Source organism: Oncorhynchus mykiss, chromosome 11 (genome assembly GCF_013265735.2).
Source record: "Oncorhynchus mykiss isolate Arlee chromosome 11, USDA_OmykA_1.1, whole genome shotgun sequence".
In the NCBI taxonomy this organism is placed as follows: Eukaryota; Metazoa; Chordata; class Actinopteri; order Salmoniformes; family Salmonidae; genus Oncorhynchus; species Oncorhynchus mykiss.
Window position 1 is genome coordinate 46,826,703 of NC_048575.1, and position 19,776 is coordinate 46,846,478.

Genomic DNA, 19,776 nt, shown 5'->3' on the forward strand with positions numbered 1-19,776 from the left:
AGGCAGGTCCGAGATACTGTTGTGAAGAAGTTTAAAGCCGGATTTGGATACAAAAAGATTTCCCAAGCTTTAAACATCCCAAGGAGCACTGTGTAAGCGATAATATTGAAATGGAAGGAGTATCAGACCACTGCAAATCTACCAAGACCTGGCCGTCCCTCTAAACTTTCAGCTCATACAAGGAGAAGACTGATCAGAGATGCAGCCAATAGGCCTATGATCACTCTGGATGAACTGCAGAGATCTACAGCTGAGGTGGGAGACTCTGTCCATAGGACAACAATCAGTCGTATATTGCACAAATCTGGCCTTTATGGAAGAGTGGCAAGAAGAAAGCCATTTCTTAAAGATATCCATAAAAAGTGTTGTTTAAAGTTTGCCACAAGCCACCTGGGAGACACACCAAACATGTGGAAGAAGGTGCTCTGGTCAGATGAAACCAAAATGGAACTTTTTGGCAACAATGCAAAACGTTATGTTTGGCGTAAAAGCAACACAGCTGAACACACCATCCCCACTGTCAAACATGGTGGTGGCAGCATCATGGTTTGGGCCTGCTTTTCTTCAGCAGGGACAGGGAAGATGGTTAAAATTGATGGGAAGATGGATGGAGCCAAATACAGGACCATTCTGGAAGAGAACCTGATGGAGTCTGCAAAAGACCTGAGACTGGGACGGAGATTTGTCTTCCAACAAGACAATGATCCAAAACATAAAGCAAAATCTACAATGGAATGGTTCAAAAATAAACATATCCAGGTGTTAGAATGGCCAAGTCAAAGTCCAGACCTGAATCCAATCGAGAATCTGTGGAAAGAACTGAAAACTGCTGTTCACAAATGCTCTCCATCCAACCTCACTGAGCTCGAGCTGTTTTGCAAGGAGGAATGGGAAAACATTTCAGTCTCTCGATGTGCAAAACTGATAGAGACATACCCCAAGCAACTTACAGCTGTAATCGCAGCAAAAGGTGGCGCTACAAAGTATTAACTTAAGGGGGCTGAATAATTTTGCACACCCAATTTTTCAGTTTTTGATTTGTTAAAAAAGTTTGAAATATCCAATAAATGTCGTTCCACTTCATGATTGTGTCCCACTTGTTGTTGATTCTTCACAAAAAAATACAGTTTTATATCTATGTTTGAAGCCTGAAATGTGGCAAAAGGTCGCAAAGTTCAAGGGGGCCGAATACTTTCGCAAGGCACTGTATGTATATTATTTTTAACCCAGCCCTGTCCCTGCAGGAGGCCTTCTGTCTTTTGGTAGGCCGTAATTGTAAATAAGAATTTGTTCATAACCTACTTTCCTAGTTAAATAAAATAAAAAGAAGACAGTCATTTTCTCTACAGCAGGGCATGGGCCAGGCTGAAGTACTTCTTTGACCTATGGGGTCACAGGAATGTCAGAGAGACATTGGCTACATCAATAACATTACTAAGCAGGATCTCCATAAGACTTAGCCAAGCATCTGCAGACGTTTCAATCTTTATTAAAAAAAAAGTTTAAAAAAGGATTCTAGAAGAAAAGCCTAACCCCCTAGGAGATGCATACACCAGACATTGCTTGTAACCATATTATCATGTCCCATGCCACAAATAAGGACTTTTCAGCATGGCTAATAAAGCAGGCTTTATGGCATGACTATATCGCCAAGACTAAAAAAAAAAACAGTCCTACAAAAGTGTACAGCCAGGAAATGTGATAAGAATACTTGTGTATAATCCCCATGTCACCCCGATACATCCTGAAACATTTCATTAAAATTAAAAACATGACAAATGACAATTTTCTACATTTATTTTTTAAAATCATAAAAATGTTTAAAAAAAAGAAAAAAAAAAGGCGTACACTCTGCATGTTGCACGGAGTGGTGGTAAGGGGTGTGTGTGAGTAACTCCTATACCGACAGAAAGAAATAAACACATGGGACAGTCGTACTCTACTGACAAACACACCAATAGAAATCAACCCATCCAAAAATAAAGATAATGTTCACTTGTCTGTCAGGAGACTCCAAATATTTTTGACAAATGTTTTATTTTATTTTATACAAATACAAGAGATGGAGTAGAGAACTACACAAAAAAATGCAGAACTTCTACATTTAACATAGGAATGTTGGACCTTAAAATAAAAAAATTAACAAAATGCCCACAAACCGGGACAATAAGATGGGATTTGCTTCAATCTGAGTCTCCTGGTTTAGAGGAACTGACAAGAGTACTGCTTCACACTGAAAGAGTAAAAAGAAAATTCACAGGAGTCAATAAAGATAGAGGGGTTGGGGGTGGGAGAGGTGGTTGAGGGTGGGAGAGGGGGTTGGGAGAGTCTGAGATGGGGAGAGAGCACGTGATGCGGGCCTAGTCGGAGGCGAGGGTTAGTCCTGGTGTCCGAGCAGGTGCAGTGCGCTGGGGGAGGAGGAAGGGAGACAAGGTTAGTCACCATGGCTACGAGGCAGCGTTAGCATTTCAGCATCTGCGCAATGAGACACGCTGACGGTTGCCGGGGAGACAGAAGAGGAGGAGCCTGTGCCGTTTGGCAGACTGTGATTTGTTGTCGATTCATCTAACTAAAAACAACAAAATCACTAGTCTTCCACACAGCAACAGGCAGGGAAGAAGTCCACTCCCTGCTTCACAACGAAAAGGCTCTTAGGTCATAAAACCAAACATTTCACCGATCATATTCTTCAAAAATATGACATGTTGAATGATTAACACAAACAAATATTGACCTACAGTTTTGAATCAATATAAGAATACTTGTACAAGTATTTTGTACAAATTGTGTACAGATTTTAATACAGACATTTCACAAGAGGAAGCTGAAACTACTTTCACATTGCATGGGAGGAGAGAGGTTAGTCAACATCAGCAGAGACAAATACAATAAGAGATTAAAAAGAGGTAGATACGCGTACACGTATATATTTTGAGATCAAAATGTGGCTATAAAAACAGGAAGGTATAGAAAAGGCAGACATGAAACTCTATTCACTCAGAGGGCGTCCAGAACTTGCCTATTCTGCAATAGGTACTGAGCGTTTTGGATCTGGTCCTGGGTGCCGCTGATGGTGATGATGCGATCCTCAGAACCCTCCAGTGGCTCGTCGATCTTAATGGAGGCGCCAGACTCATGCCGGATCTGCTTGATCCTCTGACCTCCCTTACCAATGATGGAGCCGGCCAGCTGTAGAAAACACCAGGGTCAACTGATTGTCATGCACAATAGTGTGAAAATACAGGAAAAGTGTGTTCTGTGTGTGCGTGTGAATGTTGCATAAGGGTTTCATAGGCCATGGGCCGAGCCATTTCTGTGTGAGAACATAGTGTGTGGGTGTGTGTGTGAGAGGTAAATGGGGAGTCCCCCCTCTTCTGGTTATACACACATCTTTAGGGATCGTCACTTGTGTGGTGATGACTGGCCCTCCCATATCATTGTAGGAACCGCGTCCACCTAACACACACAGCGCATACAGTGACATACACACAAGGAGAGATCAGAGAAACAGCTTGAGGAAGTGTTTAGGCTCTAACAACACCATAACCTAACATATTGAATACCAAGCTGTGGGAAGTGCTTCTACAGACTCACCAGACTGATAGGAGTCCCAGGAAGAGTTGTTATCTGTTTGAAAGGTGAGAGAGAAAATAGAGCTACAGTTAGGGAAAGTTTTTTTTTTTTTAAAGAAAATATGCTAAAATGTACACATCCACTGCAGACTGGCACCATAAACAAACACGTATTTTACCAGCCTGATACAGAGCAGGCCAACACGTTTCAAAGAGGATCTTCCAATAAACAGTCGAAATGACAAAACAAAGATAGTCGACAAGTACACTGGTGCAAAACAATACACTCAAGGCTGTTGAGTATTATATCCTATGCTGCCTTGATTGTGTAACTGTCAGTCATACAGGGTCCCCTTGTAAAAGAGACTAGCTTGGCACAGTAGACCAGCTGAAATCAGGTTCCATAACATACACTGGAGAACCACTGGCCCTCTACGTTCTATGAAAGCTGCTCGGCGTAAACTGGAAAGAAGTTGGAGGAAAACCAAACCCAACTATGCATGCCCAAGCCCTGGTATATCATCAGATTGCATACAGAGGTACTGAACACTGCACGCAGTCTCATTGCAAATTGTGAGGGGAAACCCCAGAATGCTATTTTCTGTGCTAAAAGAAATGTAAACCCCCAGATAACTCCTCCATCGAGCAATGCAACAGTTTTCTTGATTTTTTCCAATTCAAAATTAAGTACCGCACTGTACAAACTAACCCTTGCTTGGGGTGTGCCCCTATGCTTCATACTGAGCCTCCTAGTTGCAGTTTCAACAAATTGTCATGGACAAGCCCAACATCGGTCTCTGAAATTGTCCAAAATATGAGGTCAACTACCTGCCCCTTCAACCCTATTGCCAAAGCAAAATCCAGCCTCACTCTTCTCAGTCCAACAATAACCAAAATCGTAATTGACTTAATTCAGGCACTGTGCCTAATTCCCTGAAAACTGCCTCCATTATACAAATCTTGAAAAAACCTGGACTTAACACCCTAAGCAATTACAGACCAATTTCCAACCAGGTGTAAAGTACTTAAGTAAAAAATACTTTCAAGCACTACTTAAGTAGTTTTTTTTGGTATCTGTACTTAACTATTTTTTTGACAACTTTTACTTCATAACATTACTAAAGAAAATGTACTTTTTTACTCCATACATTTTCCGACAACTAAAAGTACTCCTTGTATTTGAATGCTTAGCAGGACAGGAAACTTGTCAAATTCACACACTTAAAAAGATAACATCCCTGGTCATCCCTACTGCCTCTGATTTGGCAGATTAACTAAATACAAATGCTTTGTTTGTAAATTATGTCTGAGTGTGCCCCTGGCTATCTGTAATTTAAAAAAAGAAAATGGTGCCATCTGGTTTGCTTAATATAAGAAATTAGAAATTATTTATACTTAAGTGTATTTAAAATACCTTTAGACATTTACTCAAGTAGAATTTAACTGAGTGACTCACTTTTACTTGAGTCATTTTCTATTAACATATCTTTGCTTTTACTCAAATATGACAATTGGGTACTTTCCCACCACTGTTTCCAACCTACCCTTTTCTATCAAAGATCCTTGAACGTGTGGTCTCAATACAGCTACAGAACTACCTTTAACCAACAATCGCCATGAACCCTTCCAGTCCGGGTTGCATGTACAGCACAGCACAGAGACAGCCCCGGTAAAAGTTACACATTACTTCTTGATGACAGCTGATGGAGACACTAGCATCTTTTTTACTTTTGGACATCACAGCAGCCTTTGTCACAGAGAATCATGCTATTATCAGCAGACTTATGAACTAGCTTGGATTCTCTGGCACATCACTCCTGTGGTTTAACTCCTGACTTACAAACAAGAATTTGTGATCCAACCCTGCCAGTCAGTCAAGGGGTTCCACAGGGCTCTGCTATGGGGCCACTCCTGTTCTCTATACACACCCACGCTGCCACTTGGTATACTTATACGGAGATTTGGACTAAATTTGAATTTTTACACTGATGACACAAATATGTGAGGACAAGTCAGACTAACAATCAAACTAACAGACTGTCTAGATGCAATCAAGAGATGGATGCAGTTGAACTTCCAAAAGCAAAACAGAGCTTGTGTTTATTTGCTCTAAGAGTACACAGAGCAAAATGAGCACATTCTCCATTCCTCTGGATGATGACTCCATCACAGCCACCTTGTATCAGGTCTTTCTTGTTCACTGTGGATGCTGAGAAGCGTGTGCATGCCCTTGTAACATCTCGGCACTGCTGACAGTAAGGCTCCCTGTCAACTCCAGATGATCCAGAACGCAGCTGCCAGGATGCGCTCACAAACTACACAAAAAAAACTCACATCGCCCTGTTTTACTCAGCCTCCATTTGCTTCCTGTTCAATACAGGATCACATTTAAGATTCTGCTGCTCACCTTAAAAGGCCCTCAAGGGTGATGCATATGCCAACTTCTAAATGCATATGCCAAATTCTAAAGAACTATTCCCCAGCACACCGCTATGATAACCAGACTCAAACTGCCTGGACACAAACCTGTGCAGTACGGGTGATAAGGCCTTCTCACATGTGGCTCCTGAGGTCTGGAACGCTCTACCTGCATGTCAAGGAGGCAGCTTCCATTTCCTTGTTTAAAACACATTTAAAGACCTACCTTTTCAAGCTAGCTTTTAATCTTTGATTGCTTAATCTGTTCACAGTCTATTTTTTTATTAGCAGGTAATTGTTTATTGTATTGAAATGATCCTACTTTTTGATGTTTTGTCGTTGAATTTGGTTTGGTTCGTTTTCTACCTGATACGCATTGCGAATGGGATATGCGCTTTACAAATGAAATACTATTGTGCCACGGGGACAGCGTGACAAACTGAACTCAGACAGATCCACATAGGGAGAACGGAACAACTCACCATATCCACCCCCACCCTGGAGAAAGAGAAAAGAAAGGGAGAGCAGGGTTAAACACACATTCCCTTGTGATTTGTTGTATACACTCATGGATGCAAGCAACACTTGCATGATCAGGATTAGGGCAGGGACCTCAAGATATAATATTACCTCGATACTTAGGTGCCGATACATTATGTATTGATTCTCACAATTCTATATGTAGTGCGATTCGATACTGCGATTGGATGTCCAAACATATTGCTCACTGTAAGTCTGGTGCAGAGAGACCGGAGGATTTTTGATCAGCCATGGAAAAAAGGTGCTATTGGCTCACTATTTAAAAAGAAGACGGAGAACATGCTATAGAATCAAAAAGAATTGCAGAGTTTAGCAACATGGTAGCGTAAAATAAAACAACGACACTTGGAGTCAAAGTATCAATATAATATTGTCCAAAATAATATTGGGATATGTAACTATCGATCCCTCCGATCAAGTCAGGGTTGAGGAGGCCAGGTCGTACAAAAGCCCCTATTTGATGCTGGAGACCCCTGCCCCCTTCTCCGCTTGCATCCATCCGCCACTCACTCCACAGCTTTCACCTGCTATTCGGCGGCTCAGTCACCAGGGCAACAAGCGATTCAAAAATCAGTTGCCGAGCAACCGGAGGCAGTATCCTGCCAGCTCTCAAAGATAACCTACCAGTCTGTCAACAAAGCATTATTATTAACAACTAGCAACCCCCCCCCCCCAACCACGATTACATAGATGGTAGTGGTCATGGTGGTATGGGTAATTATTACTGAAGTTACCCATTACCCATGTTTATGGTTTGGTCATATGGTTAACTATGGTCAAGTAATGTTTATTACATGTTAGTGGTAAAGGTGTTGTTGGGTTTTATAGTGGGGTTAGCTGTGGCTATGGCGATGAGGTTATTATCAGGCAATCACAATCATTGTCTAGGAAAGACCAACAATTGTTTCAGCATATGATGCTTCAGCCAATAGATACCAAGACGACAGCGACATGCATTTAGTTAAGGGTCACTAACCATGTTATCACCATAGCGATCTCCTGGTCTCCCTCTTCGGTCACTGCTAAGAGAAAGACAGAGAAAATGAAAGTCTGACTTGAGAAAAATATTGACAAGGCAGAGGGCTTTTCAGCAGCTCTCTGATCCAAGACACATTCACAGACCCACGTAGAACACAAAAGTGAGCGGTGTTGACAGACTAATGGCAGGGCTGAAACACTGACGAGGCCAGTAATCAGAGGAACAGACTCAGGTTAGACTGACTGACCACAGCACCGACTGAGGACGTTTACATGCAAAGTAGTAATTCAATATTAACCAGATTATGGCAGATTATGTAGTAGTCATGTAAAAACCTTACTCGGCTTATCTTAATTTGCGTAAAGTCAAAATCGAAGTAAGTATAAGCCGATTAAAACCTGGTTTTCTGAGCAATCTTTCAAATTATTAGGAAATGTGAAGACCTTAAAATCGGCGTTCCAGCAGTGCATTTGTTCTGCGCATGTACCAGCCAAGCAAGCTGTGAACTACTTTTAAGACGCGTACATTCAGTTGTTCCGAACTCACTTCGGAGGTCTTCAGAGCGAGTGAAGTGAGTTCGGGACAACAATGTACGCGTCTTAAAAGTAGTTCACGTTGAAACGGTATATAAACTCCGAAAATATGCGTCACAAAAAACAACATGGTAGAATGTTTATTTTGATTGCCGATTTTCTGCATTTATCAGTGGCATCAAGTACCCCGATTTCAGATGTGTTCATGTAAACAGTATTATTACAGAAATCCTTCTGGCAAAGTATAGTACCAGTCAAGAGTGTAGACACACCTACTCATTCCAGGGTTTCTCTTTATTTTTTAAACAATTTTTTACATTGTAGAATAATAGTGAAGACATCAAAACTATGAAATAACACGCATTGAATCATGTAGTAACCAAAACATATTAAAATATATTTTATATTTGAGATTCTTCAAAGTAGCCGCCCTTTGCCTTGATGAATGCTAAGAGTGTGCAAAGCCTTCATCAAGGCAAAGGGTGACTACTTTGAAGAATCTCAAATATAAAATATATTTTGATTTGTTTAACACTTTTTTGGTTACTACATGATTCCATAGTTTTGATGTATTCACTATTATTCTATAATATAGTAAAAATAAAGAAAAACCCTGAAATGAGTAGGCGTGTCCAAACTTTTGACTATGTAACGTTTTAATCAAACTTTTATATTAATCTGAATATCAACAATAATGGCATTTTGTTGCATGTAACCGTACTCACTGACTCCAGACCAGTGGCCTACAAGGCTGGAAAAGGACTTACTTGGGTCTGGCATCTGCACTGCCCCGATAGGAGTCATAGGAGTACTGGTCATCTCTGCAAACAACGTGGAAATGGAACACACACGAGCCCACACACACTATGAATGAAAGACCATATGTCCCTGCACTTTTGAGCGCAAACTGATGTAGACAAAGCAAAATGGACAGAAAGAGGTGTAGGGAAAAAGAAATGGAGATGAGCGATGGTGAAGCTCTCTTACCCTCCTCCTCTGTGTGGTGGGGCCAGGTTGCGGTCACGACTCTCACCCCTCCCCCCTCTCACTGGGTGGGGAGGCGGGGGTCCACGACGGGGGCTCATCTCCTCGTAGTCCCTGCGGGCGGGGGGCACGGGCCCCCCTCGACCCCCTCGTCCAGAGGGCCCTCGGTCAAAACCTCCGCCACCTCGTCCCCCTCGCATGTGGAAGCCCCCCATGGGGCGCCGGCTGCCGCCACCCCCGCGCTCCTCAAACATCAGGGTGAAGCCGCCGTAGTCGTATGTCTCGTCGTAGAAGTTGGGGTCGTAGGGCTGGGCGCGGCCTTTTATGGGAGCCTGACGGGGATAGGATCACACATCATTTCTACAGTCAGCTGGCTGTGGTATTTACAGCTCAGTCAAATGGTTCGACAACAGAACCAACAGTTTGATAAGAGCACCAACTTCAGCGATGAGCTCCAGCATGATCTTGATGCACTCAACGACGCGCTCAGACTTGCCGCCGACCAGAACCACGCGGTCCGTGGACTGGGGACAGCATTCCTGGAACAGCTTGATGCTGGTCTGGGTGTTCTACAACAGTTGAGAGTCAACACAGGTCAAATTAGACAAAGTAAGGCCTTAGGACTGAGAAGAACCCACAGAAAGACTGAATCAGGGTCACCTTCAATAAGCTCTAAACGAGAGTAAAACATTTGCATTCTTATTGGACAAGTTCAGGTAGTTAGGCCCATCAAGTATTTAAAAAATGTACTGGACATGACCCAGGTGAGGAGAAAAGAGTGGGAGTAGTTCAGAGCGCATAACTGTACCTCTCGTAACTCTTTGATCTTGGCTCCCTTCACACCAATGATGCTACCTGCCAGGCTCTGGTGGATCAGTAGCCTCAGCTCACAGTCAAAGTCCATCCCATTGTACTGTTGGTACTAGGGGGAGGGGGGGGGGGGGTAAAACTTTAGCATGTTATATCTATATCCCAATGGAAATGGTATGTTTTGTTTTATCTGCACACTCAATATCTAGTAGTACCACACAGGACTATAACTGAAAAATATAGGCAGCCATAATGCTGGTCTCATTCTCCCTCATCTCCAACTGCAGGCTCACCTCCTCCAGAGTAGGGATGATCTTGAGCAGGATCTCTCCCACGGTCTCGATTTCAGCACTGATGCTCAGAATGCTTTAGAGCCACCAATCACAGCGCAGGATATTCCCAGGGGGACCAATCAAATGGTGACCAGGTGTTAGAGAGGAAAGAAACAGTATTTCAAAACCAAGGTTGACTCTCCCTCAGCAGAACTTCAACCATAACATCTGACAATAAATGAAGACCCCCCCCCCCCCCCCTTTCATCCGGTCCCAGCCGTGGGGGTTAACCGGGTAGCTGTTGTGGTACAGTCCCATAGAAATAGAATTACTAGAATGGACATTCCCATTCAAGTCAATGTTCTGTGATGATTGGACCAGCGGCCATATGTAGTAATTCTGGTTCTATGTGCAAACCCCATTCAAATTACAACAGAGGAATAAGAGGACAGAATACCCCATAAGCAATTTATATCTATAACATATCAGCAGGTATCCATAAATACACAAATAAAGAAAATTACCCCCCCTCCCCCCCCAAGTGTGTCTGACAAAGGAGACCACAATTTTATTTTTTTTGTTAAACAGGTAAAAGGAGCCCAACGTAAGCAGGTGTGTTTTAGTGACCACTGGAAGGGGGGGGGGGGGGGGGGGGTAAGGAAGGAAAGGTTGGGGGGGCGGTGGCGGTTTGCACCGATGGTGCCTGCTGCCAGAGCACTAATGCAATGTCATTGTAACAAAACATGGGGTAGAAAAAACACCAAAAAATAACAAAAGGTCAATAAAAACATGACAGTAGTACGCTATGCTAATCAAAATAATCAAACAAGGAACAGTTTTAAAGTAAACTTAAAGATGGGTGAGAGATGGCAGGGTAACAGTGCGTTATGCTCCCACCAATGGACAGGAGGATGTTGAGGGAAGGCAAGGAGGAGCGACATGGGTCACAGGGATGAGGTGACAAATAAGTTAACTTTCAACAGTTCCAACCACGGCAAAGGTGATATGGAGAGTAAAGAAGGGAAAAAGACATACAACACTTGAACCCTAGCAGCTCTGCCTGGAATAACAGTCTTACGTAGTTATAGTGGTCCAACCCCCCCCCCCCACCCCCTAAAAAAGATCTGTGGTAACAAGGAAGAGGAAGATGGTAGGAGAGAAATGTGAGGAGCTAAAACAGATCAGTACACCAACTCTGAGAGGGGAAGGAGGGAGGTGAGGAACGTTGAAGGGAGAGATACTATCATTGAAATAAAATAGAATGCTGAAATACCGTCACTAGAACAAAGGCAGGTTTAAAGTATTTGTTGAAACCCTCACTGAAAACAGAGGCTTATAATGCTGTCACTGAACAAAAGTTGACATGTTTGTCACAGGAACAGAGGCAGGTTTGTTTATTTTCTGAAGTCAGGCAGTGAGAGGGAGGAGCTTAGGGACATACCGCTCAGGCCCACTGCTGTCTGGGACTGACACACTGGCATTGAACTGCAAGGGCCGTGGGCGTGGCATGGGCAGGGGCCAGGGCCATTCGAGCACACAGATGTCAATGAAGTAAGGCGCCCATTTAGGGAGGGGCACGATTATGGGCAGGGCCAGCCAGGGTGTCAGGTGGGCGGGCGCAGGAGGGGCGATCCAGAACATGGGCAACAGAGGAAGTGGGCAAAAATAAACAAAAATAAAAAACAGGAGAGGGAAGAGGGAGGGGGAAGAGGAATACATTTTAATACAGGCTAATATTCTTCATTTTGATATTCTCTCAGAATGTTTTTTTTTTTTTTTTTTAAAGAACAGAAGGAGATAGAAGAGGAGACAAAGGTATTCAGGTAGAGATAAATAGTTTGGGGGTAGAATGGGGTCAGAAAAGGAGGGGGAGATGTAGACAGGGAGATGAGAAAGAGGGATAGCGGTAGAGGAGAGAGGGAGAAGAGTGGAGAATGATGGAAGGTGGAGAAAGAGAGAGGGGTAATGACATGAAATGAGTTGAGAATTGGCCAGGCTGTTTATATATAAGACATTTCCTATAGGTTGAATTGGTGTCGGGTGCTATAACAGCTCCACCCTAAAATACACTGGGCCCACTCAAGCATTAATGACAGTCTTAGCGGTGCTGATGGCTGGTAGTAATATCACTATTCATTACGCAAACAAAAATACATTTCAGCTAAAAAGGCCATGGGTTTCGTATTGATTAGGCGAGGCGGGGGGGTATTTTGATAAAAGACATTACACTTTCGAATGATGACACCACAACAGGTGTAGAGCAGGTCTCAATACACAACATATCCCACCATTAACAGTTACCCAAAAACCTCACAGCTATACTTCCCCCAACCATAGTTAACAAGACCCATTTTCTTAAGCCCAACCTACCAATTTAGATTGTATGCAAAAGTTGAGGCAAACTAGTCAAATCAGACACTCCCAAAGTACAACCACGGAAGGGGGGGGGGGGGTACTGTAAATTCCCAGACAAAAAGAGTGGTGTAAATGTACTCACGTCTGTGCGCAGGGATTTGATGTTTTTACCACCCTTCCCAATCACTGCTCCTGCATTCTGAACCGGAGAAAACAAAGTCAGGTGATACCTAACTTATTGTGATATAACAAAGTTTTAAAAAATCCTCCATAGATCTGGTCAAAAAAAAAGGTTAAATAGATAACTGGGGAGGGGAAAAAAGATAGGCTACATAGGAGGCTAAGTCACTGAAGAGATTGTGGCTGTTGAAGGTAGGCAGGGGATTGTGAATGAGGAAGAGAAAGAGGACTGACTTTGCTCTGCAGGAGTATGCGGAGCTCCACCATGTCGTCTGTGTTCCTGGAGCGCTTAAAGGACTGCTCTTCCTCCGCGTCCTCTGCGGGACGCTTACCTGAGAATGAAAAACAGAGTCTAATCTTTCTCTCACACACACCAGGGCCCCAGAATGCGACCGTTTAGTCGTATTTTTCAACCTTTTGACTTCGCAAGTTACATTTTTTGGGGCCACATGGGAACGAGCTGGTCACCCCAATCAAAAGTTTAAAAAGTCCTATTTTTTCAGGCAGCTAAAACCACGATTTGGTCAAACAGTAAAGTGCATTATCCTCATGATTCCCTTCATGCAAGTTTCGAAGTAACTGTTTCACTGGACCCTGCTGCTGTGATGAGTAGAGGTCGACCGATTAATCGGAATGGCAGATTAATTCGGGCCGATTTCAAGTTTTCATAACAATCTAAAATCTGTATTTTTGGCAGCCAATTTTTAAAAATATTTTATACCTTTATTTAACTAGGCAAGTCAGTTAAGAACACATTCTTATTTTCAATGACGGCCTAGGAATGGTGGGTTAACTGCCTCGTTCAGGGGCAGAACGACAGATTTTCACCTTGTCAGCTCGAGTAATCTTGCAACCTTACAGTTAACTAGTTCAACGCAATAACGACCTGCCTCTTTCTCGTTGCACTCCACAAGGAGACTGCCTGTTACGCGAATGCAGTAAGCCAAGGTAAGTTGCTAGCTACCATTAAACTTACCTTATAAAAAACAATCAATCATAATCACTAGTTAACTACACATGGTTGATGATATTACTAGATATTATCTAGCGTGGCCTGCGTTGCATATAATCTGACTGACCATACAAGTATCTAAGTATCTGACTGAGCGGTGGTAGGCAGAAGCAGGCGCGTAAACATTAATTCAAACAGCACTTTTGTGAGTTTTGCCAGCAGCTCTTCGGTGTGCGTCAAGCATTGTGCTGTTTATGACTTCAAGCCTATCAACTCCCGAGATGGGGCTGGTGTAACCGAACTTCTTACCTGGGAATATTGAAGACTCATGTTAAAAGGAAACACCAGCTTTAATATGTTCTCATGTTCTGAGCAAGGAACTGAAACGTTAGCTTTCTTACATAGCACATATTACACTTTTACTTTCTTCTCCAACACTTTGTTTTTGCATTATTTAAACCAAATTGAACATGTTTCATTATTTATTTGAGGCTAAATTGATTTTATTGATGCATTATATTAAGTTAAAATAAACGTGTTCATTCAGTATTGTTGTAATTGTCATTATTGCAAATAAATGTAAAAAAAATAATAATAATAATTTTAAAAAAAGAAATCGGCCGATTAATCGGTATGGGCTTTCTGGTCCTCCAATAATCGGTATCGGCGGTGAAAAATCATAATCGGTCGACCTCTAGTGATGAGTGAGCCAATCTTTCTACCTTTTCCTTGATGTGCGCTCCCCACACACACAAAACAAAGGAGGGTTCTGATTGTATAACATTTCAAAATCCAATTTCAGGTAAAACACAGCTTTAGAAGCAACTACTGTTGAAACCGTTGACGAGAGGATGTCCAGCTTTATGTGGGTATAATATCTATTTCTCAATATTTTATATTGAGCTCAATAGTGGCCAGCAGATTCCGACCCAACCATTATGCTTGTTTTACACTGAGCGCACTGAGGTTGGAATGCAATCATGGTTAGACACCGCAGAGCCCGCGCAAGATATGGGTCAGAAACATACCTCAACCCAGGGATGGGATGTGCCGCTGTATTTCACCTACATCCAAACTGATACCTTGAGAAGATTGAAATACTCGTTTTTCCAGAAAATATCCCTTTTTGTTCTCATGCTAGCTAGCAGTAGCCACCGCCGGCCTTTTGGAATGGCAGTGTCAGCCAATCAGCTCCTTTGTTGTTCAGCGCAACATGCCATTCCATAATGGCTGCTGTGGCTACTGTTTACCAAGCATGAGGACATTAAATGTACTGTTAGATTAATACATGACTACTAGCAGTAGGCATTATATTTGGTGTTAATGATCTATACTGAACAAAAATATATTTGTAACATGGAACAATTTTAAAGATTTTACTGAGTAGAATTCACAGAAGAAAATCAGTCAATTGAAATTAATTCCTTAGGCCTTAACCTATGGATATCACGACTGGGCAGGGGCGCAGCCATGGGTGGTCCTAGGAGAGCATAGGCCCACCCACTGGAGAGCCAGGCCCAGCCAATCAGAATGTGTTTTTTGCCACAAAAGGGCTTTATTAGAGACAGAAATGCACCTCAGCACCCCCCCTTTCCCTCTTCAGATGATCCACAGGTGAAGACGCCAGATGTGGTGGTCCTAGGCTGGCGTGGTTACACTTGGTCTGCAGTTGCATGTACTGCCAAATTCTCTAAAACGGCATTGGAGGTGACTTATGGTAGAGAAATTAACATTTAATTCTTTGGTAACAGTTCTGTTGGACATTCTAGCAGTCAACATGCCAATTGCGCGCTCCCTCAAAACTTTGGATAAAGGTGGCATTGTTTTATGTGACAACCCTGCCAATTATAGAGTGGCCTTTTGTCCCAGCACAAGGTGCACCTGTGTAATGACCGTGCTATTTAAATCGGCTTCTTGATATGCCACATCTGTCAGGTGGATGGATTATCTTGGCAACGGAGAAATGCTCACTTAAAGGGATGTAAACACATTTGTGCACACAATGAGTTAAATAAGCGTTTTGTGCGTATGGAACATTTCTGGGATCGTTATTTCAGCTCATGAGAAATTGGACCAACACTTTACATGTTGTGTTTATATTTTAGTTCAGTATTGCCAATATGTTTTGAGTTCACTTCCTCATGTGGTGAATTAGCCCAAAATAAATTAGTGGACATAAACACACACAAATTCACCTGTATTGAACAACAAACTACAGACAATTCTGGAGCCCTATTTTAACAGTAAAATATTACAATACCCTACTGTCAACCCACAATTCATGACAATCAATGGATTAGATACCACATCAAAAATATATTCAATAATGCATTCCTACCTGGACATGTTAAATATACAACTTGTTTCTTGAATAGCCTACCAGCTCTAGTCTAGTACACTGTCTAAAGCACTGTGAATTACTTGAAGGTGATTATGACTATGTTGTTCTATTGCAAAAAAAAACTATGGTGCAACCAAATCATAGGCTGGTGCAACCAACTGAAAAAGTTAGTGTCACCGGGGGAAAATGTTAGTCTGAAGCACTGCACACACTGACTGGTTCTCTGGATCTGCATTCAGTTGATGTAGAAATGATATACATGTAATACTAATAGCCCACTCATTGTCCTTACATATTAAAACTGCTCTGCACATATCTGGCAGCCTCAATTTAGGAATTGAAATGTTTATATTTTCGACCAGACTTTGATTATTAGTAAGTCTTAAACACAGGAGGGCATAAATCTTGCACCACGCCGCTTAAAAAATAACTACACTGTTCTTATTCATTTTCTAGATCAGTTACAATTATTTAATGAATACACAAAAGGATTACAACTCACCGTTTGTCTCTGTGTTGCTGAATGAGGTCTCTTTTTCTTGTTGTTCAATTTCTGTCTCCATTGTCGGCTAACACCGGGCAGGGTAGGGCAGGCACCTCGGTCCTGGGAGCAGGTAACAGCGGGGAGAGAGGAACGGGCACCTCTGTCTGACTGGCTGCGGATGGACATGGTCGAGAGAAAGAGATGAGATCAGGGTTTGGGGTTTTCAGAACTGACGAAACAAAGTACGACAGAGGAGAGAGACTAGACTGGTGACCAACACTTACCACTATTTATGGTGAGAAGATGGGCGTGTTATGGGCGGAACGAAACAAAGTCTCAGAGCTGCTGCGAACCTACTGAAAAAAGACAAAGGTTGATTAGCGGCATAAAAAAAACCTACTCAAGAATAATCGTATAACACACTGCTACGATTATAAAATTGTAATAAATTGTTCATAAACATTTGGCAATGAATGACAACATTCATAAAATTAAAAGGTGTGATGAGGAACAGCATTGATTCAAATGAATGTATTATCTTGAACTGGCCATATTCATTACAAAAAAAACATTTAAGAAGCAAACAGAGCAAAATTTGAATTTCTATTTGACATATTTAGGTAGGTTCCCTCCCTGTCTCGTTTAACAAACATTTTGCAGTAGAATTGGCTTAATGAATATGCCCCTGGCCTTTAATACAATTCTGAAGGCGACCAGAAGACACACGTACTGAATTGATGAGAAATAATGCACATTTAATATATTATTCTAAAGAAAGTCAATGCATGAGTGAAGTTACAAAACAGATTTATTTGATAATACGACGTGGCACAATGATATCGGAGTCGGGACAAAATGACAATGCAACGAGGGCTCATCTCAGAATCACCTCGCGCCGATAATTATCTTGATCGTAATTAAACAAATAGCTAGCTACAATCATACATTTGCTCATCTGGCATTATTTTTGGATTAATTGTGCGAGCTAGCCTACAGCGTTGATCCAATAATAGTCTAGGTGTGCATTCCCGTTAATACACTCGTGTCCCCCGTGGACCGGCTCGTACATAAAACATCCTCCATTCAAGCTGCAAGGCATCACATCCCTCCTTACCATTTTTAATAGCGAGCCGCCGGGAAAAATATGTGTAGTCTTACTGTAATCAAATACGTTTCGTTTAGGACGTTGCACACCACCATGGGTGTACCACATCCTAAATGGTCAGAAAATGGTGGTGGAAAATCTAGTTTTATTAAGACTACACATTCCCCCCCGGCGGCTCTCCTAGTTGAGGGAAATTATGCCTTTCCAAACTGAATGGAGGATGCTTTGTCTACGGGATGGTCCACCGGGGACAAGAGCATATACAGGGAATGCAATCAGTCCTAGACGACAGTGCCGTGGCGAATTATGGCGCCCACTATCGGCTGCCTAGGCCATACGTGCGCATACGGTTTGAGAAAACAACGTTTAGCTATTTATTAGTTCTCTGGTGTATACGAGAAAAACATAGCTCGCTAGCATATTGGGGAGCTACTTAGTTAATTCAGCTGGTGAAAGTATTTAGTAAAGGTGGCTAGCTAGTTAAGGTAACTAGCTAATGTTAACGTTACCTAACGACGTTAGCGGTTGGACTGCTACAGTAATATGTAGCTACTGTAGTTAACGTTAGTTAGGGACAAGAAACACAATCGTATAACTTAAGGATAAAGCTCTGAAAGCCATATCTAATTACACTTGATACATTTCTAAATTTAGCTGTGTAAGCTATGCTAGCTAGCCTGCTACACTGGATCGCTAACTACAATAATTAACCAGCTACTTTAGTTGTCTTAGTTGGAAATGGTATAGCTAGATACACGAATGCTTTCAAATGTGTTTGCTTATACCATCGCATCAACATGTAATTACGGACTTAGTCGTTGCAGAGATACATCGAAATGTGTGTAAAACAGACCTGCGCTACACCGTGTATCGTTGCTACTCCTTTTCGACCCTTCGCTGAGGAAGAACGCAAGAACAAAAATGGCTAAGTAATCATGTGTATCTGAAGAAAGAGGTAGCTGCTTCTATTGGTGGAAAGAGACATTGAATTGTAAATAAATAGCAATCATTGGATAACTCATTTGTCACTCACATAATGGAGGCGGGTCTGAAGAGAGTGTGAGTTCCCACCAATCTTCCGTACCGAAATAGTTTGGTTGACTTGCAGCAGTCCTTTACTTTCAGTCTTGATCATAATGTAAATACTTACTAGTTGTGTTCATATAGGGTTGTAGCTAGCTAATGCTATTATCGTTCTAACATGTAGATATATCACATATTTAGTGTGTTTCGCGCGAAGTCCAAAAATGATTATGGGAACCTTAGCACCACAAACATTTTGACTCTCCATGCCTCCAACTTTTGGCGCCTTGGCGATTCGCCAAAAAGCAGCTGCACTTGTACTTTGGGGCAGATAGCTACAATCATACAGAACTAACCCAAACCATTGTTACGTAAATTAAGGTTTATGACTATCACTCAATGAGTACGGTTACATGCACACAAAATATTTCGATTAAAAAGTATATATGCTTTCCAAGAAGAACAATGTCCCTAATAATACTGGTATATGGACACAAATGAAATCAGCCTACTACCTGATGGCACTGATAAATGCAGAAAATCTGCCAATCAAAATAAACGTTCAACACAGCAACCGTGTTATCTTTGGGAAGCATATTAGATTCTGAGTTCAGACTTTTAAAGTTTGCATGTGAAAAGTACTTATTAAGCAATGGTGTGTATTCATGGATGCCAAGGGAAGCCAGTCTTACACCAAAAATGACACACAAAAAACATAAAATAATGTATATTTCATCTCTGTGTTTTTGGAATTTTCCTTCAATTCACAAGAGGCTGAATGTATCTCACTGGAGACAGCATCCGAGCGAAACAGTGCCTTACGGTCTCTGTATGTCATGTGTAAGGCCATTTATCTGATTCTATCTGGTCATGAAGAGTATGACATTGTTGCCGCCCATAGCATTGAATGCAAGGGAAGCCAGCAAACATTTGGCCTCACTTGATTAAAAAAAGTAGAAAACAATAGCCAATCAGCATTGAGCTAAACTGAGCGAGCTCAACTGTGAATGGTCCTGGAGCCCAACTTAGCCATAGATGGGGATAGGGGTTTGGACTTGTGGTTTTACTTAATTCTCTGTACTGGCCAATGATTGTAATGGCGATTCTGATCTCACCATAAATTCCTACGGTACATTGTGCCCCTGGACTGAGAGGATGAAAGGTTAATATGTAGCTAGATGTAGAACGCTAACGTTAACTAGCTAACGTTGGCCATCAAAGAAGTTAG

General features: G+C 42.0%; 1 protein-coding gene across 7 annotated transcripts; it reads right to left on the reverse strand.

Moving 5' to 3' along the window:
* Positions 1 to 1,473: 1,473 nt before the first annotated feature.
* LOC110535773 (heterogeneous nuclear ribonucleoprotein K) lies at positions 1,474 to 18,496 on the reverse strand. Of its 7 annotated transcripts, none has more exons than XM_021621025.2 (17): positions 18,379 to 18,496; positions 16,705 to 16,773; positions 16,439 to 16,592; positions 12,878 to 12,975; positions 12,606 to 12,662; positions 11,550 to 11,593; positions 10,130 to 10,202; positions 9,835 to 9,948; positions 9,467 to 9,595; positions 9,030 to 9,358; positions 8,810 to 8,863; positions 7,507 to 7,549; positions 6,473 to 6,488; positions 3,595 to 3,627; positions 3,389 to 3,456; positions 3,020 to 3,189; positions 1,474 to 2,408 (listed from the first exon to the last, which is right to left on the reverse strand). In XM_021621025.2, the coding sequence occupies exons 3-17, from the start codon at positions 16,497 to 16,499 to the stop codon at positions 2,378 to 2,380; spliced, it is 1,320 nt and encodes a 439-aa protein (XP_021476700.1). In that variant the 5' UTR covers positions 16,500 to 16,592; positions 16,705 to 16,773; positions 18,379 to 18,496; the 3' UTR covers positions 1,474 to 2,377. The 7 variants fall into 7 exon arrangements, with proteins under 7 accessions (XP_021476700.1, XP_021476698.1, XP_021476699.1 ...); XM_021621023.2 differs by having other exon boundaries at positions 7,507 to 7,552; XM_021621024.2 differs by having other exon boundaries at positions 7,507 to 7,552; positions 16,705 to 16,776; positions 18,379 to 18,485.
* Between the last annotated feature and the right edge of the window lie 1,280 nt (positions 18,497 to 19,776).